This window comes from Eschrichtius robustus, chromosome 2 (genome assembly GCF_028021215.1).
Source record: "Eschrichtius robustus isolate mEscRob2 chromosome 2, mEscRob2.pri, whole genome shotgun sequence".
Taxonomy (NCBI): domain Eukaryota; kingdom Metazoa; phylum Chordata; class Mammalia; order Artiodactyla; family Eschrichtiidae; genus Eschrichtius; species Eschrichtius robustus.
The window spans coordinates 59,035,141-59,056,778 of record NC_090825.1 but is presented as its reverse complement, the minus strand read 5'-3'; the positions used below and the strand labels follow the sequence as shown (position 1 = coordinate 59,056,778).

Here is a 21,638-nt window from a genome sequence, read left to right as displayed (position 1 = left end):
ATTTTTACTTAAAAACTGAAGGCACTTTTTGGCCAACCCAATATTTTTTATACACTAGCAATGAAGAATATGAAGATAAAGTTAAGGAAACAGTTTTGTTTATAGCAGCATCAAAAAGGATTAAATACCTAGGAATAAATTAACAAAAGAAGCACAAACCTTATATTATGAAGACCACAAAACATTATTGAAAAAATTAAAGAAGACCTAAATAGATGGAAAGATTTTCCCTGTTCATGGATCAGATGACTTAATATTGTTAAAAATTCAGTATTCCCCAAATTGACCTGTAGGTTCAATCCGGTCTTTACCAAAATCCTAGGTAGGATTTTTGCACAAGAGGACAAGCTAATCCTAAAGTTCATATGGAAATACAAATGACCCAGAGTAGCTACAACAGTCTTGAAAAAGAACAAAGTAGGAGGACTCACACTTCCTATTTCATAACTTAATACAAAAGCAACAGTAAAGTATAGTTCTGGCATAAGGAAAGATATATAGAACAGTGGAATAGAATTGAGAGTCTAGAAATAAACCCTCACATTTATAGTAAAATAAATGTGACTTTTCACAGGAGTGCCAAGACAACTCAGTGAGGAAAAAAGTCTTTTCAACAAATGGTGTTAGGCAGCTGGATATCCATATTTAAGGAATGAAGTTGAACCCCTACTTCACACAAACACAAAAATTAACTCAAAGTGGATCAAAAACCTAATTAAAAGAGCTAACACCATAAAACCTTAGAAGAAATATAGGAGTTAATCTTAATGACCTTGAGCAAGGCAAAGCTTTCTTGATCTTTAGCAAAATTTTAAACTTTTGTGCTTTAAGGAAACTATCAAAAAGTGAAAAGATAACCCACAAAATGGGAGAAAACATTTGCCAGTCATTTATCTGGTAAGGGATTTGTATTTAAAATACATAAAGAACTCTTACAAATCTATAATAGACAAATATCTCAGTTCAAAAATGGGCAAAGCATCTCAATAGACATTTTTCCAAACAAGATATACAAATGGCCAGTGAGCACCTGAAAAGGTCCTCAACTCATTAGCCGTCAGGAAAATGCAAATCAAAACCACAGTGAGACACCACTTCACACCTATTAGGCTGGCTGTAATTGGAAAGAAATACCATAACAAGTGTTGGTTGAGGATGTGGAGAAATTGGAACCCTCATACACTGCTGGTGGGAATGTAAAATGGTGTAGCTGCTTTGGAAAACAGTCTGGCAGTTCCTCAACATATTATACATGGTGTCACCATTTGACCTAGCAGTTCTACTCCTAGGTATATATTCAGGAGAAATGAAAACATAACATCCATATAAAAACGTGTACATGGATGTTCATTGCAGTATTATTCATAACAGTCAAAAAGTGGAAATAACCCAAACATCCATCCACTAACGAATGGTTAAACAAAATGGAACATTTTTTAGCCATATGCAGGAATAACATACTTGACATGTGCTGTAACATGGATGAACCTTGAAAATATTATGCTAAGTGAAAGAAGCCAGTCACAGAAGACCACTCATTGTTACTTTATATGAAATATTCAGAGGCAAATCGTAGAGCAGAAAGTGTATTAGTGGTTTCCTAGGACTGGGCAGTAGGGTTGGGGGAAATGGGAAGTGACTACTAATGTATGTGGGATTTGAGGGGATGGTTCATAAAAATGTCCTAAAGTTGATTGTGGTGATGCTTGTACAACTCTGTGAATATACTGAGAATCATTTAATTGTATGTGTTAAATGAGTGAATTTTATGCTGTGAAAATTATATCTCAATAAAGCTGGTATTTATAAAAAGACTAGGGAATTCCCTGGCAGTCCAGTGGTTAGGACTCTGTGCTTTCACTGCTGAGGGCCTGGGTTCAATCCCTGGTCAGGGAACTAAGATCCCATAAGCTGTGTGGTGCAGCTAAATAAATAAATAAATGATAAATAAATAAAATGTACACTTTAAATTTTTAAAAAAGTGTAAATAAATTCACTGACAGTACTGTTCAATTTTTTGGCCCCTACTTTTTCTTGGGGGGGGCCGCACCATGCAGCTTGTAGGATCTTAGTTCATGACGAGGCATTGAACCTGGGCCCTCAGCAATGAAAGCACAGAGTCCTAACCACTGGACTGCCAGGGAATTCCCTGGCCTCTACTTTAGATTAAATCAATCTAAAGTCAGAAATTTCCTACCCCTAAACCCTTATTTCTTATGATTAATTGTATTAATTACATGTCAAAGATGGCTACTTGCATGGATTTTTTATATCATATTTTCCAGTTGTTCCCTTCCAACTGTATATTTAACCATATTTTCTAACCAATTTTTTAACTTCTATCTATTCCTGTTTTGTAAATAATATACAAGAGCATATTGTCATCTACTATATAAAATAATGACAGTAAATATTAACTAATCTGTCAAATCAAGGTATACTCTTGATGAAACTCATTGAGAGGCAATTTACTGTTAATGGAACATGCATTACTCTATGAAACATGATTATCGTCTTGTCCTTTTCTCCCACGTAGTCTGTGTGCAGATGCTCATACATTAATTGTCTAAATGAAGAAGTTGGACCAGCCACAGATCACTTTTCATCATCTTTTAGCTCACAGATTTTTCATGTGAGAATATTTTAAATTTAGTTTTTTAGCCAACTGTATCTTACTTTGTTAGAATAATCATATCTATAATAGACCAGTAGTCCCAAACCAGTTGATTGTTGACCCTAGTACGATTAATAACATGGTCATAGTCTTAAGCCATGTTTCTTCTTTATCATAGTAGACAGGTGAGGAGAGATTTAAACAAAGTTGCCATCCTGTATGTCCAGAAGGACACAGTCATTTGGAATATTTCAGGTGGGGAAATGAAAAAATCCTCACCACAGAAACTGGGGATTCTCCCTTAGGTTGCCTACTATTTAAATTAGTGTTTGGGAGTCTTAATGAAATGAAAGGATTAGAAATCTCTTGGCTTCTGTCAGTATTTGTTTTTATTTTTGACATGTTGATGTTAGCTTCTGGGTTCTGTGATTTTCTGAATGTTAGCACCTTTAAAAGAATTTTGAACTCTATAACGTCAGTTCAACTAAAAGAACTATAGATTTGAATGATAATTTTAAGAGCTTAAGTACTTAAAAATCTAGGTTTATAGATTATTTTATAATTTCTTTCATCTCTGCCCTTCATAAGCATGGTTACATTCACATACTTGCAACTTCCTTTTGCTACAGTGTATCATTTTCCCAGAAGAAACTAAGGCATGCCACCTTGTCTCTTGAAGATCTTCCTTCCCTTGTGGTCAGCTGGGACATTTAGATGAGTATGCTCATCTAAAATTATTGAGTACTTTGGGGTTTTGCTTAAGTTTTTCCATCAAGATTAATGTAGTTCTACAAGATAAGGTATGAGAGACTTATAGCAAAAATCAAAGTAACCAGTACTTAGAGGAGCCCAGTGGATGACAAATTAAGATGAGGTTTTATCTTCATGACCTTCATTTCCTAACAGATGTAACATGAGAGAAATTTATTTCAGAGACCTTACTATGTTTGAGACACTTACTTTCAACTGTTTGAAAGTTTAAAAATCTGTTACATAACCCTTGTATCATTCTGAAAAGGATTTGAGGGTGACAGCTTCTGAAAGTAGTTAAGTGCAGCTGAAGAGGTACATTTCTAAGTTTTTTCAAAGACATTTTATGTTGGTCTTTCATCTTGTACTGACTCTATATAAATTAGCAAACAGCATGGAGGACCCATTATTACAATGGCACACATTGTCATATATAGGACACAGGTGACTTTTAGTTTCTAAGTTGATTATTAAAAAAAAATCGTAGTTTGTAATAAAACATCAATCTTGGTAAGAATGGTAGAAAATATAGAAGTTACAGTGATAGGAAGGATTTTCAGAAAATACAAGAAAAAGAAAATAGGTTTTAAAACAGCTTTACTGAGATATAATTAACATGCCGTAAACTACGTATATTTAAAGTGTACAGTTTGGTAAGTTTTGATATTATCATGAAGCTGTCACCACAATCAAGACCATTATTATGTCCATCACCCTCAAAAGTTTCTTCCATCCCTTTTGTCTTCCCTTCCTCCCTCCATTCTCAAACAACCACTGATTTTTCTGTCACTATAGATTAGTTTGCATTTTCTAGAATTTAATGTAAATGAACTCATTTTTTTTGCCTGATCTCTTTCTTAGTTTGAGATTTCTCGTTGTTGTACGTATCAGTATTTAATTTCTTTTCATTGCTGAGTAGTGTTCCCTTGTATAGATAACAACCACAATTTCTTCAGTCCATTCGTCTATTGGTGGACATTTGGGTTGTTTACAGTTTGGGGCTATTATAAATAATGTTGCTGTGAACATTCACATACAAGTTTTTTTTTATGTACATATACCTTATTTCTTTGGGCTAAATACCCAGAGGTGGAATGGTTGAATCATATGGTAGGTATGTATTTAACCTTTTAAAAACCTTCCAAGCTGCATTTCACCAGTCATATTTATGAGAGTTCAAGTTCATCCAAACCCCTACTAACACTTGACGTGGTCAGTCTTTTAAAATTTTAGTCTTCTAATAGGTGTGTAGTGGTACTCGCTGTAGTTTTAATTTGCTTTTCCCTAGTAACTAATAGTATTGAGCATCTTTTCATCTGCTTATTTGCCATCCCGATCTCTTCTATAGTGAAATGTGTATTCAATTCTTTGGTTCAGTTTTTTAATTGGGTTATATGTTTTCTTATTGTTGAGTTTGAGATTACTATATTTTGTATATTATAATACAGAATATGTCTATATTAATATAATATATATATAGATAAAGGATATGTCCTTTATCATACATATTCTGTGCAAAGATTTCCTCCCAGTTTGTGGCTTGTCTCTTCATTCTTTGTTAAAAAAATTTTTAAATAGATATTACATATATTTAAGGTGTCCAATATGATGATTTGGTGTACATGATGAAATGATTACTGCAGTCAAGCTAATTAATGTATCTCCTCACAGTTACCATTATTTTATTAACTGTAGATTAGCTCTCTAGACTGAGTTATCCTACATAACTGTAACTCTCATTCTTTTAACAATGCCTTCAAGAGCAGAAATTTTAAATTTTGATGAAGTTTAGTTTGTCAGCTTTTATGGATTGTGCCTTTGCTGTCATATCTACATATGAGTTTTTAAAGTTTAAAGTATCATTATTTCATTTAAAGAGTTCTATTGAAAAGGTTTCTTATTAACTATAGTATAAGATATTATGCTCTCTTATTTGCATCTTATGAATTTTAAGATTTTTCATTTAATTCAAAGACTTTGAATTAAAATTATAATATGTAAACATAACTGTTTAATGTGTGCATTGGTCCCCAAATTATATTTGGACATTTATTTAAATTTTAACATATTACCTTATTCATTTCCGTAGTTTCTTTTCAGATATTTTTAAATTCAGGATTTCTCAAAATGTAAGGTAGTTCTTGCCATAATTAGGTCTCACTCTAGGCTGTCTTGAGTGTTATTATTAAAGTATTATTCCACCTACCACTTTCTTCACTGGGTGCAGCATAGCAAATAGATTTCAGGAAACAGAATCCAGAAAAAAGGACTTGAGAGTACATATGCTGTCACAAGCTTCCTTGCTCATAGAGATGGATGCAAATTTTAAAATGTTGGCCAACAGGAAGGAAATTACAGTTTGAAAGTCTACTCTGATGTGATAGTTTTCTAAAAATTTTCTAATTTTAAGTTGTGCTGAGGAATGATTTCTTTGTTAAAAAGATTTTTAGTGAATAAATTTTTTTTTTCAGTATTTCCACATGTAACACCAAAAGGAATTAATGGTATAGACTTTAAAGGGGAGGCAATAACTTTTAAAGCAACTACTGCTGGAATCCTTGCTACACTTTCTCATTGTATTGAACTAATGGTAAAACGTGAGGACAGCTGGCAAAAGAGACTGGATAAGGTAAGATTTGTTTTTCTTCTTTGTAAAATAATAATAATAATCAGATTTTGTTTGTTTATGTACTGATTGAACATTTAAACCAAACTAACTTCTTAGGGAAAAATCTATTGGATTGAGAGAAGTAGCAGGTAGTACTACTCCTCTGAAACTTTGTGAGCATCTTAAACTCATTTTTCTAATGAGATTCACCAGTTATGTATTTGGTTACTGTACAATATGCATTCTTCATTGGATTTTAACATAAAAGTTTTTGTAATGGCAATAGTAATGCTTTGGAATAGAAGTAATGAACCATTTGACATTTCCTAGCTTTATTGTGTAATACATGAAACTGTACTTAAGTTATATGAACTACTAAAAACACCAATTTATAAAGTTAAATATTAACTTATTGCATTCATGGCCATGTATGTTTTCTAAGGTCATTGTGATATCCTTTAACACACATTTTGTTGTTCCTTGAACATTTGCCTTATGTTTACCTTTCCCACCTTTGTTTAAACTGCAGCACTGATAATAATAATATGAATCTTTAGTTTCGAGTGTGAAGTAGAATTTGGCTCAGTGAATTTGTTTAGTAGGAAAACGTTTGCTTATAATTTAACATCAGTAAAATCTTAGAACCAAAGCATACCTTAGAGAATTTAGTTCTAGCCCAATGCCATCATTTTATAGAAGCAGCAGCTGAGGCCCAGAGACTTGTCTAGAGGTGTTAAGTAGCAGAATAAGAAGAATTTTACTCTTCTATATTTCAGCTCTGGATATTAGGGCAGACATCAATCAGAATCTTATCATTCATTAGTGAGTCATATTGCTTGCGGTATTTGGAGGTCTTATCAATGTGAACAGAACACTAAGGAAAGCAATGTCATCATTGATGTAATAGCAGAATGGCTACAGGGTTTAAACAGCACTGTATGTTTAAGAAGGTCCCCATGTTTAAAGAAAAGAGAATTGGTCAGAATTCTTAGGTGCATGTGAGAGTAAGCCAGGTTGACTAGCAATATGTATTCTTTTAAAATAAGCAATGAAAATGTCCATTTAAGGTACACGCAGATACTTCATTATTATTTTGGAGTGGAACTGTTATGTTGTCATAGATTTCAATTTTGGATCAAATTCAATTTTTAGAAGATTCTCTGTTCACACAAAAAAATAGCACTGAGAAAACAGGACAGTTCCTTAAATCCATTAGACTAATGGTTCAGGAGAATCATTCAACTTATCCAGATTAGCTTACTCAAAACTTTTTGGCAACTTTCTCTTAAGCTCCCCTCTCTTCAGTCTACTTATCCTTCACTAAAGGATCATCATCTCTAGTCATATGCTCTAACCACACTGCCTAAAAAAATTCATTAAAAATAAGACATGGCTTCCCCATCTTTTTGTCAATCAAATTTCTTATTTGAAAGGGATGTGAACTTGCAGTTGTCTTCAATGTTGGTAATCTTATCCATTCTGTTTCTTTATTGGGTAGCAACAAGTAGACTATACCAAAGGATCCGTGAAAAAACAGTTTTGTTAGACCACATTTAACCAAATAACAGCCACAAAAGATGGTAGTATTAATTGAAATCTGCAAATGGCTGTAATTTGTAATCCTTTTACAGGTCTATCTGATATCAAATCTTATTCACCTTTTGCACCATAATTTTTTTCTCAAGGTCGATATAGGCTCCCAGTTACATTTTACAGGAAATGTAAGTGCGTGTGTGCATACACAGTATATACATACATATTCAGTGTGTGTGTATATATATACATGTGTGTATATATACATATGTGTATGTGCATACATACATGTATATATACACACTCAGTAAAGATTAGGAAGTTCTTGAATAGAGAGAGTTGTTTATCAACAAACATATCTTTTAGGTAATTCATATAATTGAGGAGGAAAATACAGTGTTAACAATATGGTTTACTTGAAATTGTTGTTTTATTCAAGAAGTATTTATATGCTTGTTGTGTGCTAGACTCTAAGCTAGAAATGAGAAAACAGTAGTGTACAGGAAATCATTCTTCAAGGAGCTAAAACTCTAATGAGAGTGATTAAGTAGGTGATAGTTGATATAATAATAGCTATTTAATAGCTGTTTGTATACCTTTTATGTAGATTTCTAATATATGTTTATCTATGTATATAACAGATATACACATACAATAGATGTGTAAAACATACATACAAATCTCTATATAATAGTTCTCTGATTTTATGTTTAATAGCTCTTATGTACATTTCTAACATCATTTCCATTGTTCTTACAGCTAAATAATTGAATATTCTTAGTTACCTATAAAAATAATTCCTTCTTTTCTAGAAGAAGTGTACTTAATTTTTAGCCAGTCGTGTCCAGGAAGACCAAAAATTCTAAGATTAAACAAATTTTAGTTGTTAACAATGTTAATAAGAAAAAAATTATTCATTGAAGATGTTTGCTTATATTAGTAGATTCACAAGTGTGTAACTTCACATGTTTTTTCGCTTTCCTTGAAATCTTTTTAATATTATTGCTGTGTTGTGTGTTTTTGTTTTGTTCATTTTTTAAAATTAAGGTTTAACATCTATACAGTGAAGTATACCAATCTTAAGTGTACTGCTTGATGAGTGTTATACACATGTATAAAAATCAAGATATAGAACTTTTATAGCACCCCAGAAGGTTTCTTCATGCCCCTTCCTAGTCCATACCGTACCAGTACTTCAAGAAGTGACCACAGTTTTAACTTATACAGTCATAGATTAGTTTTGCCTGTTCTTGAACAGCATGTAAATGGAATCATACAAAATATACTCGTGTGTCTGGCTCGCTCCCCCACCCCCTCAACACTGACTGTGAAGTTCATTCATCTTGTAACTTTTAGTGGTAGTTTATTATTTTTTATTGTTGTATAGTATTATTGCTGTATGCTGTTCGTTGTATGATGAATTTTCATTGTATGACTTCAATTTGTTTTTTCCTTTTTCCTGCTGATGGACATTTAACTTTTTATATTTTGGCTGTTGTGAATAAAGCTGCTGTGAACATTCTTGTACGCATCTTTTGGTAGATATATGCACTCTTTTCTCTTGGGCACATACCAAGCAGTAAAATTATCAATTCACGAGGTATATGCTTAGCTTTAGTGGGTAGAGGCAAACAATTTTCCAAAGTGGTTATATCAGTTTATATTCCCACCAGCAGTAGGTGAGAATTCCAGTTGCTCTTCACCATTGACAACACTTGGTATTGTCATTTTTTTTGTGGGTGATTTTTTGTGTTTTTAAATTTTAGCCATTCTGATGGGTCTGTAGTCCTGTTTTCTCTTCAGTACACAAAAATCAGTTAATCTTTGGGCCTAATGAACTAACTCATTGATTTGCACTAGCTTAATTCAGGTAGGGTTTTTAGAAGTAGTTAAGCTCTGGGTGAGTTCGGTGTGGACTTTAATTTAGCCCTTAAATATTTGAGGTGAGGGAATAAAGGCATTAGGTTCTTTATAAGCTTGTAGGGCTTTAGTATCACATTTGACTCATTGTAGTCCATTACTGTAAAAAAAAAGTTTGAGGTTGGTGCCAAGGCCAGCCTTTTTACATTTTGTCCTTGGATCTTTTAGCAAACTCTTAGAGCCATAGACCCTGTCTATAAAAGGAGAAGGTTAAAGTAGAAATCTAAGCTCTTTTTCAGCTCTAAAATAATTTTAACCAGCAGTTGGAAAGTATAAGAAAGGTATCTTTCTTTAGAATATCTTTTTGCATTTATTGATTCTACTAATAATTGAGTGACTTTCTTCCTGACATCCATTACTTGCCTTTTTTCTCTGTAACAAAATTAATTTAGCTCCTACTGGGGGAAACAAACACATGAATGTATATTGTAGGCATTTCTCTGGTGCTAATTTATCCTTTTTTTTTTTTTGAAGTGTAGACACTTTGGTAGTTACTTAATCCATTTAAATGTATAACCTACCTATAAGGTGATCTTAGTGGTATTTTAAGTGGTAGCTTGTATGTGATATATGGCCCAGAAAAAAGTGTTTTCTTGGGCAGAAGAATACTCATTTTTCACAGAAGTGGAGTTATTTTTGGGCCAAGTTATAAAATTTTGATGAAATGTAGAGAAAATCCCACTTGACATGATAAATTTTTCACTTGCTTTTTTTTTTTAAATAGGAAAGTGAGAAGAGAAGAAGAATAGAGGAAGCATACAAAAATGCCATGACAGAACTTAAGAAAAAATCTCACTTTGGAGGACCAGATTATGAGGTATGAAGTTATATTCTTGGTCTTAGAAAGAGAAACACATAGGAGATAGAGAGAGAGATATATATATATATATATATATATCACAAAAGTGATTAATTTTTACATAATACTTTTGTAACTTTTAAATGTTTTGAATATTTCATAATGTATATATGCTGGGCTTACCCTGAAACAGATATTTTTCTTTTTCACCTACAAGATTTTTTCTTTTTTCACCTTTCACCTTTAAAGCTTTAAAGGGCTTTAAAAGGCTTATTACTAGGCCTGTCTACTTTATAGGACAAGTTTTTGTCTCACCTGTGAGGATGATACTTATTGATATTACATTCTAATTCTTTTTTTCTTTAATTTTATTATTTGAAATCTATAGATGGTTTATTTTATTTTATTTTTTGGCCACTTCATGAGGCATGTGGGATCTTAGTTCCCTGACGAGGGATCGAACCTGTTACCCCTGCATTGGGAATGCAGAGTCTTAACCACTGGACCGCCAGGAAAGTCCCTAACTCTTTTTTTTTTTAAACAAAAGTAACCTATAGAGGAAAAACCTGAGAACTTTACAGGTGAAAGATTTTAGTCTGTGCTGTATACTGTGAGGTCTTATCCATAGCAAAGCATGAACTGTTCAGATTGTCTTGCCTTTATGTTTGAAAAATGTCTGAAACCAGCTTCTTTCCCCTTTTGGTTATTTGTTAAGCAGTTAGTAAAATCTGCCTCTCCATATACAAACACATACAGGAGTGGCAGGGAGTATCGTTGACATAGAAGAAGAATGGTAAAAAAGTTAGACTGTATTTAAGAAAGTAGAAGAAAAATTTCCTGCCATTTTTATTCTAGAAAGGAAAAAATAAGACCTGCTCTTGACAATATTTTTTACCTTGGAATTGATTTCCAACTGTGAAAATCCATAGTATGAGACTTGAGCGGTAATTTTATTTTATTTTATTTTATTTATTTATTTTTAAAATGTATTTATTTTTAATAGATCTTTATTAGAGTATAATTGCTTCACAATGCTGTGTTAGTTTCTGTTGTACAACAAAGTGAATCAGCCATATGCATACATATGTCCCCATATACCCTCCCTCCTGAGCCTCCCTCCCATCCTCCCCATTGCGCCCCTCTAGGTCATCGCAAAGCACCAAGCTGATCTCCCCGTGCTATGCTGCTGCTTCCCACTAGCTAACTATTTTACATTCAGTAGTGTATATATGTTTATGCTACTCTTACTTTGCCCCAGCTTCCCCCTCCCACCCCATGTCCTCAAGTCCATTCTCTATGTATACATCTTTATTCCTGCCCTGCAACTAGGTTCATCAGTACCCTTTTTTTTTTTTTAGATTCTATATATGTGCATTAGAATACAGTATTTGTTTTTCTCTTTCTGACTTACTTCACTCTGTATGACAGACTCTAGGTCCATCCACCTAACTACAAATAACTCAATTTCATTCCTTTTTATGGCTGAGTAACATTCCATCGTATATATGTGCCACATCTTCTTTATCCATTCATCTGTCGATGGACGTTTAGGTTGCTTCCATGTCCTGGCTATTGTAAATAGTGCTGCAGTGAATATTGTGACACATGTCTCTTTTTGAATTATGGTTTTCTCAGGGTATATGCCCAGTAGTGGGATTGCTGGGTCATATGGTAGTTCTATTTTTAGTTTTTTAAGGAACCTCCATACTGTTTTCAATAGTTGTATCAATTTACATTCCCACCAACAGTGCAGGAGGGTTACCTTTTCACCACACCCTTTCCAGCATTTTTTGTTTCTGGATTTTTTGATATTAGCCATTCTGACTGGTGTGATGTGATACCTCATTGTAGTTTTGATTTGCATTTCTCTAATAATTAGTGACGTTGAGCATCTTTTCATGTGCCCCTTAGCCATCTGTATGTCTTCCTTGGTGAAATGTTTATTTAGGTCTTTGGCCCAGTTGTTAATTGGATTGTTTGTTTATTTTCCTATTGAGCTCCATGAACTGCTTTTATATTTTGGAGATTAATCCTTTGTTGTTTCATTTGCAAATATTTTCTCCCATTCTGAGGGTTGTCTTTTTGTCTTGTTTATGGTTTCCTTTGCTGTGCAAAACTTTTAAGTTTAATTAAGTCCCATTTGCTTATTTTTATTTCTGTTACTCTAGGAGGTGAGTCAAAAAAGATCTTGCTGTGGTTTATGTTAAAGAGTGTTTTTCCTATGTTTTCCTCTAAGAGTTTTATAGTGTCTGGTCTTACATTTAGGTCTTTAATCCATTTGGAGTTTATTTTTATGTATGGTGTTAGGTAGTGTTCTAATTTCATTCTTTTACATATAGCTGTCCAGTTTTCCCAGCACCACGTATTGAAGAGGGTGTCCTTTCTCCATTGTATGTTCTTGCCTCCCTGGTCATAAATTAGGTGACATATGTGCATGGGTTTATCTCTGGGCATTCTATCCTGTACCATTGATCTATATTTCTGTTTCTGTGCCAGTACCCTACTGTCTTGATTACTGTAGCTTTGTGGTATAGTTTGCAGTAGGGGAGCCTGATTCCTCCAGCTCCTTTTTTCTTTCTCAAGATTGCTTTGGCTATTTGGGGTCTTTTGTGTTTCCATACGAATTGTAAAATTTTTTGTTCTAATTCTGTGAAGAATGCCATTGGTAGTTTGATAGGGATTGCATTGAATCTGTAGATTGCTTTGGGTAGTATAGTCATTTTCACAGTATTGATTCTTCCAATCCAAGAACATAGTATATTTCTCTTATCTGTTTATGTCATCTTTGATTTCTTTCATCAGTGTTTTATAGTTTTCTGAGTACAAGTCATTCGCCTCCTTAGGCAGGTTTATTCCTAGGTATTTTATTCTTTTTGGGAGGATGGTAAATGGGATTGTTTCCTTAATTTCTCTTTCTGATTTTTCATTGTTGGTGTATAGGAATGCCAGAAATTTCTGTGCATTAATTTTGTATCCTGCAACCTTACCAAATTCATTGATTAGTTCTAGTAGTTTTCTAGTGACATCTTTAGGGTTATCTGTGTATAGTATCATGTCATCCGCAAACAGTGTCAGTTTTACTTCTTCTTTTCCAATTTGTATTCCTTTTCTTTCTTTTTCTTCTCTGATTGCCGTGGTAGGACTTCCAAAACTATGTTGAATAAGAGTGGTGAGAGTGGACATCCTTGTCTTGTTCCTGATCTTAGAGGAAATGCTTTCAGTTTTTCACCACTGAGTATGATGCTTGCTGTGGGTTTGTCATATATGCCCTTTATTATGTTGAGGTAGGTTCCCTCTATGCCCACGTTCTGGAGAGTTTTTATCATAAATGGGTGTTGAATTTTGTCAAAAGCTTTTTCTGCATCTATTGAGATGATCATATGGTATTTATTCTTCAATTTGTTAGTATGGTGTATCACATTGATTGATTTGTGTATATTGAAGAATCCTTGCATCTCTGGGATAAATCCCACTTGATCATGGTATATGATCCTTTTAATGTGTTGTTGGATTCTGTTTGCTAGTATTTTGTTCAGGATTTCTGCATCTGTGTTCATCAGTGATATTGGTCTATAATTTTCTGTTTTTGTGATATCTTTTTCTGGTTTGGGTATCAATGTGATGGTGGCTTTGTAGAATGGATTTGGGAGTGTTTCTCCCTCTGCAATTTTTGGAAAGAGTTTGAGAAGGATCAGTCTTAGCTCTTCTCTAAATGTTTGATAGAATTCACCTGTGAAGCCATCTGGTCCTGGGCTTTTGTTTGTTGGAGGATTTTAAATTATGGTTTAAATTTCATTACTTGTGATAGGTCTGTTTATATTTTCCAATTCCTCCTGGTTTAGTCTTGGAAAATTGTACTTTTCCACGAATTTGTCCATTTCTTCGTGATTGTCCATTTTATTGACATATAGGTGTTTGTAGTAGTCTCTTATAATCCTCTATATTTCTGCGGTGTCAGTTGTGATTTCTTCTTTTTCATTTCTAATTTTCTTGATTTGTGTCCTGTCCCTTTTTTTCTTGATGAGTCTGGCTGAGGATATATCAATTTTGTTTATCTTCTCAAAGAACCAGCTTTTAGTTTTATTGATCTTTGCTATTGTTTTCTTCGTTTCTATTTCATTTATTTCTGCTCTGATTTTTATGATTTCTTTCCTTCTACTGACTTTGGGTTTTCTTTGTTCTTCTTTCTCTAGTTGTTTTAAGTGTAGGGTTAGATTGTTTATTTGAGATTGTTCTTGTTTCTTGAGGTGAGATTGAATTGCTATAAACTTCCCTCTTAGAACTGCTTTTGCTGCATCCCATAGTGTTTGGATCGTCGTGTTTTCGTTGTCATTTGTTTCTAGGTATTTTTTTATTTCCTCTTTGATTTCTTCAGTTATCTCTTGGTTATTCAGTAGCACACTGTTTAGCCTCCATGTATTTGTGTTTTTTACAGTTTTTTTCCCTGTAATTGATTTCCAGTCTCATAGCATTGTGGTCAGAAAAGATGCTTGATGTGATTTCAATTTTCCGAGGCTTGATTTGTGACCCAAGATGTGTTCTATCCTGGAGAATGTTCTGTGTGCACTTTAGAAGAAAGTGTATTCTGCCACTTCGGGGTGGAATGTTCTTTAAATATCAATTAAATCTGTCCGGTCTGTTGTGTCATTTAAAGCTTGTGCTTCCTTATTTATTTTCTGCTTGGATGATCTGTCCATTGGTGTAAGTGGTGTGTTAAAGTCCCGCACTATGATTGTGTTACTGTCGATTTCTCCTTTCATTTTGTTAGCATTTGCCTTATGTATTGAGGTGCTCCTATGTTGGGTGCATAAACATTTATAATTGTTATATCTTCTTGGATTGATCTCTTGATCATAATGTAGTGTCCTTTCTTGTCTCTTGTAACGTTCTTTATTTTAAAGCCTATTTTATCTGATGTGAGTATTGCTACCCCAGCTTTCTTTTGATTTCCATTTGCATGGAATATCTTTTTGCATCCCCTCACTTTCAGTCTGTATGTGTCCCTAGGTCTGAAATGGGTCTCTTGTAGACAGCATATATATGGGTCGTGTTTTTGTATCCATTCAGCAAGTTTGTGTCTTTTGGTTGGGGCATTTAATCTGTTTACATTCAAGGTTGTTACTGATGTATATGTCCCTGTTAGCATTTTCTTAATTGTTTTGGGTTTGCTTTTGTGTGTCTTTTTTCTTCTCTTGTGTTTCCCACCTAGAGAAGTTTCTTTAGCATTTGTTGTAAAGCTGGTTTGGTGGTGCTGAATTCTCTTAGCTTTTGCTTGTCTGAAAAGCTCTTGATTTCTCCCTCGAATCTGAATGAGATCCTTGCTGGGTAGAGTAATCTTGGTTGTAGTTTTTTCTCTTTCATCACTTTATGTATATCCTGCCACTCCCTTCTGGCTTGTGGAGTTTCTGCTGAAAACTCAGCTGATGACCTTATGTGGAGATTCCTTTATGTGTTATTTTTTGTTTTCCCCTTGCTGCTTTTAATATTTTTTCTTTGAATTTAATTTTTGTCAGTTTGATTAATATGTGTCCTGGTGTGGTTTTCCTAGGGTTTATCCTGTATGGGACTCTCTGTGCTTCCTGGACTAGGGTGACTATTTCCTTTCCCATATTAGGGAAGTTTTCAACTATCATCTTCAAATATTTTCTCAGACCCTTTCTTTTCCTCTTCTTCTTCTGCGACCCCTGTAATTCGAATGTTGGTACGTTTACTGTTGTCCCAGATGTCTCTGAGATTGTCTTCAATTTTTTTCATTCTTGTTTTCTTTATTCTGCTCCTTGGCAGTTATTTCCACCATTTTGTCTTTCAGCACACTTATTTGTTTTTCTGCCTCTGTTATTGATTCCTTCTAGTGTATTTTTCATTTAAGTTATTGTGTTGTTCATCTCTGTTTGTGTGTTCTTTAGTTCTTCTAGTTCTTTGTTAAACATTTTTTGTGTTTTCTCAATCTGTACCTCCATTCTATTTCCGAGATTCTGTATCATCTTTATTATCATTACTCTGAATTCTTTTTCAGGTAGATTGCCTATTTCCTTTTCATTTATTTGGTCTTGTAGTTTTTTACCTTGCTCCTTCACATGTGACATATTTTTTTGCCATCTCTTTGGTTTTTTGTGTGTGTGTGTGAGTGGGATTGTGTTCCTGTCTTGCTGGTTGTTTGGCCTGAGGCTTCCAACACTGGAGTTTGTAGGCTGTTGGGTGGAGCTGGGTCTTTGTGGTGAGATGAGTACCTCCGTGAGACCTCACTCCGATGAATATTCCCTGTGGTCTGAGGTTCTCTGTTAGTCCAGTGGTTCCACCTCGGAGCTCCCACCCTAGGACCTTTGGCCCGACCCCCAGCTTGTGAACCAAGATCCTGCAAGGCACGTGGGGTGGCAAAAAAAAAAGGAGAGAGAGAACAATAACAAAGTAAAAAATAAAATTAGACTAGGAAACTAACAGATACATTAAAAAGGATATAAAAATAAAAATATAGTTGAATCAACAACCGGAAGGTACAATAGTACCACAATACTAAAAAGAGGGGGAGGGAAAAGAGAAAACAAAAAAAGAAAGAAAAAAAACGGGGAAAAGGCCTTGGCTGTGGAGGGTGGGGCCTAAGCAAGGGTGAGGTTTGGGTGGTGGGCGGGGCCTATGCTCAGGACCCACAGGGCTGGAAAAGGCCCTGGTGGCTGTAGGGGGGGTGTGGCTTAGGCTCAAGGAACAGAAGGGGCCCAGGCGTGCCCCCAACTCCTGGTTTCAGAGGGCAGGGGACCTCACCTGGGAGCCCAGCAGACTTCCTGGGCTCAAGTCGGCAAGGCAAACACCCTCCTTTCCTCTCCTGCTCCTCCTGCTCCTCCTGTCCTGGAGGGCCCCTTCCGCCTGCCTCTCCTGTTCTACCCTCAGCCTCCTTCCTATGACCCCAGGACCAATGCGGCCAGGGGGACGGGGTGGCCTTGGAGGGCAGGGGACCAGCCTGGGACCTCAGCAGGCTCCCTGGGCCCGAGTGGGTGGGGCAAACACCCTCTGATGAGCGGTAATATTTTTAAATTGCTAAGCTGTCATCTCATTCCTTCTGGAATGTAAAAAAGTACATAATTAGCTATTGTCTGGGATTTTAAAAGTCTAGATTACTGAAATATTAGCTGTTACAATTTTAATTTTTATTCTGAAGCTGAGCAAAGTCGTTTGCTATTTTAGGTTTATTTTGGGGAGGACTATCAGCTTTTAAAAATTACCCTATTTTTTTCATATTATAAATAAAATAGATGTACATTATAGGAAGATTATAGAAAATACAAATAAAGCCTATCTTTTTAATTTAACAATATGTGGTACCCATTTATCTCCTACCAGCAATATGTAAGTACTGTATAATTTTATATTTGTTTATCTCCACTTTGATCAACACAGGTTTTATTTCAGGGGAGAGAGCAGGGTGGAGAAAGGAGGGTCCTTGTGCTAGGTTTATGTGTTTATTAGTTTTAAAAACAATTGCTTCATTGATGTAATTTAGGCTTTCTTTTAAAAATGTTTATTGGTCATTTGCATTTTTAATGACTCTCTTGTACACATCCCTTCACATTTTTATTATTAGAATTTGGGTGTTTTCCCCCTGTTGATTTAGAAGATGGGCAGGATTGACTTCATTTCTCAATTATTTTCTTCTTTTTATAGTTTTAAAAAAATCTTTTTAATTGTTCGTTTTGTCATATAAAAGTTTTATACTTTCTTGTAATTAACTCACAGTCTTTTGGTACACTTATCTCTACATTTTTTTTCATGTTTTAAAAAGCATTCTCTTGTCAACCTAAAGAGGTAAACTGAGACATGCTCAAATTACCAGAAACTGAGTTTATTTCAGAATAGCAGAGGAATTGCAATTCGGGGAATGCATGCAGTACCAAGTTACAGGCAGTTTTGTTGAGGGTTTGGGGCAGGTTGTATTTATGGGCAAGGAGTACAGACAAGGAGAGTCCAGCCAGAGTCCAAGCAGTAAGTTCATTGACTTGAGGATGGGGAGAGATACTTGGTAGATGGTCATTGGTCAGGAGATAAGGCTCAGTCTTCTGATTATCTGGCATTTATGGGAAATCTTTCTCTCATTTCTTAAATTCCATTCTTCAGAGGGTGCATGCATAAAATTCTCCATTTCAATCTTTTGGCTGCACTGTGCAGCATGTGGGGTCTTAATTCCCCAACCAGGGATTGAACCCGTGCCCCTTGCATTGGTAGCATGGTGTCTTAACCACTGGACTGACAGGGAAGTCCCATCTGGTTCCATTTTAGATCGAAATCCTTTCACACTCTACTTCAAATAATCTTCTGTATTTTCTGTTCTTTTTTTTTTTAATGGTCTCTCCTAAATATATTAATACATCTGAATTTTTTAAAATTATGGTGTAATGGAGGAATCTATATTTTTTTCCAGTGGCATTTGTTGAATAAACCATCTTTTTTCCAGCCATTTGAAATGCATCTCCATCTTTCTCTTTTAATGAAGAAAATAGTTAAGGGTACTTCAGTTCTCTTTTTACCATCTTCCTGTTGATGAAAAATTAACAAAGAAATGGAAAATATAGTCTAGTCTTATTGAGAATTACAACCCAGGAACAGCATCTCAGAAAGCTCTGAGAACTGTTCCATCCATTAGAAGTGTTTTTGAGACAGGATGTACATCATATCAAATGACATAATACTGACAGTTTACACAGTTCACTTCTGCAGGTACAAAGTGGTAAGTAACCTGACTCTTTACAAGATCAAGAAGGAAGGTTATCTTTTAAGGAGTTGTCTTGTTGATGCTAGAAGAACGTTGCAGTTTAGGATTGGGCAGGTATTTTTGCCGATGGGGAAAATTTGGTCATGATGCATAATGCAGATATACAGTACGCTGTAGAGGGGAAAGAGGGGGCCAAAGGTCAGAGAAAGTTTTTATGTTTAAATTTTTCTTGTCTTGCCATAAAATATGAATTTTATTTCACAGTTTCTTCTTTCTGATCATTAACCTTTTGATGGAAAGCATTAGGTGAGCAAATATTTGGTCCCTTGATGCCAGGGTGGTTGCTCGCCTGCCCTTGGTCCATCATGTCCCTCAGTGCTGGGTCCTAATAGCCCGGTTCTCTTTTTTGGGGGGGTGGGGGTGGGGTAGGGAATTATACTAGCAGAATGTTCAACAAGGACTGAGAGCCAATTCTAGGCTGTCCAGTAAGACAAGCCAGTTCTCCTCACATGTGCATTATGTATGCCTATTATTTTATAGAGCACTGTAGACATGATCCAAAGTTTTAAGTTGTTTAGACATCATTATTTTACTATGAATAGGTGATACACAGCATGAAAGGCAAGAAGCTATCACCTTGTAAGTTCCACAAACTGTAGTTTAAGTTGCCAGTAGAACCAACAACATTATTAACAAAGATTTAAGCCAAGATCCTCCTGAACCAAACCCTTTTCCTAGTATTTCCCCTAAACTGGGAAGAGGATTGTTCAGAGTGGAAATTTGACCCTTTGTATGTCATAAGATGAGTTAACAAGTACTGTGGCCGAATGGTCATACCATTGGAAACCTGATAGAAACCAGTATGCTCACATTACAGATTGACATCACAGATTGACAGGAGCTACCCATCAGTGACCTTGAGCCCAAGGGAAACGAATAGCATATCTTCCTGACCAACCTGGGGAAAGCCAAGGTCATAAACTTGTTCCATAAATCCATTGGGTCCTCTTCGGAGCTACCCAGTATTCACCATCTAATGAAAAGGATTGCTTATAGCCAGGTTCAGAACAGGCATCATTAATTGGCCAGGTAAGACTTGAAGCTCCTCGATGGGCAAAACCCAGGCCTTCTACCCCTCAGGTACCTGAGGCTGGAGGTCTACCCCAGTCCTCCCCCCACCCCCTGGCTCCTAGAACAGCCTCCCTGGCCCCAGGGCAACGTACCAGGCTGGCACTGCCCTCTCCATCACCCCCCAGCTGCCCTCAGCTGTCTCCCCTTCTGCACAGCCCTCTGTGCTGTCCACCACTCCCTCTGGCAGCTAGCAGGGCAATAGGTGGGGAGGAGCTTCAGACTGTGAGGACCAAGGTGGGGCTCAGGCCCTGTCCTCCTCCCCAGGAGGGGCTCTGTATGCATTCCTTGGTGCTCTCTGAGTGCAGCTGACATCCTGCCCGTTTGGAGCAGATGCCTGTGTGCATGTGTGTGCATGCCTGTCCAATGTATATTGTATCTTAGCTTCCATTTTAAAAATTGTTCTGTACAGAGAGATGCAGCGGGGGGTGGGAGGGCAGAGTGGACAGAGGGAAGCCACCCCGTTCCCAGCACTGGGGGGTCTGGGGTGGGAGCAAGAAGGCTGCAAAGGGTCTGGCCTGGTCCAGGCCCCACCTTGGGCTCAGCACGAAAGGGCTTTCAATGAATTAAGTGAAAACTTCTTTACAAAAACACAAAAATCAAAGCTCCAAACGTATTAGAAATAAAATATGAACTTGCAAAAAAAAAATTAATTGGCCAGGTAAGAGCATCTCACTTAGTGAGATTGGCAGTGATACTAGCTTGCACGGTGCTAGAGTTTCTTTCTTTTAAAATAAAATTTCTAAGGGCTTTCCAGTTAGAGCCTTGGAGAGGAGAAATCTACCAAGGCAACCTGGGAGTACTGGACATAGGTAACTGGCCACAAACCCAGTAATTAGATTGATTTTTGAAACTTGCAAATAATTGAGCTCAAGCAAAAGTGTGAGGAAAACAAAAAGTGTGAGCAGTTGTCAAAGTAATCAGTATACAGACCTAGTCCAGCATCTTGGATCAGCTGTCTTCTTCAGATATCTTCTCTTGCTGGTCTGGTAGTGCTGTTCTTAGTCAAAGTCAAGTGTCGGAAACAGGAGTTGCAGTTTATTCAGGAGAGGAGGCCTGATATGCAGTTTATTCAGGAGAGGAGGACTCTTCCAGTGTGGCTATAAAGAGTCCTTTATCTGATACCTGTTCCAGTATGAATAATCTCCTGGTTGCAGGTCATGACACATCTGATCTTCATCCAAAGTTAGATTACTGTGATAAGCTTCAGAAACAAATTTGGAGTGTCCTTTTAATAACTAAACTTTATAATAATATAACAACAAGGAAACTATCTGGGAAATGAGTCTTAGGCAATAGTAAATAAAGACCTCATTTAATGAAACTAGAATTTAATATCCACTGAAACAATCTATTTCTCTCTAAAATTACCCTAATTTCTACCAAATGTAGCCACATTAAGACTAATTGGTTTGCAAAATGTCTGGTTAATTGACAACCTAGGCTCTTTAAATTAGCTGTGCTGGAACTTTTCACAAGGAATCTCAGATTGAACTTTAAAAAAAAAAATTCTCAGGGCCAGGAAAGCCACACTAAAGGCATGTCATAGATTCCGCCTGTGACAACTGTAGATTTGGGTGCTAGG

At 35.8% G+C, this 21,638-nt stretch overlaps 1 protein-coding gene across 3 annotated transcripts in view; it reads left to right on the top strand.

Moving 5' to 3' along the window:
- CERT1 (ceramide transporter 1) overlaps positions 1 to 21,638 on the top strand; it is a 127,820-nt gene that overhangs the window by 67,255 nt on the left and 38,927 nt on the right. For all 3 annotated transcript variants that reach the window (XM_068535529.1, XM_068535528.1, XM_068535527.1), the window contains 2 exons: positions 5,836 to 5,993; positions 10,150 to 10,242. In XM_068535529.1, the coding sequence (XP_068391630.1) occupies positions 5,836 to 5,993; positions 10,150 to 10,242 (251 nt within the window). The remainder of the gene's footprint in view (positions 1 to 5,835; positions 5,994 to 10,149; positions 10,243 to 21,638) is intronic.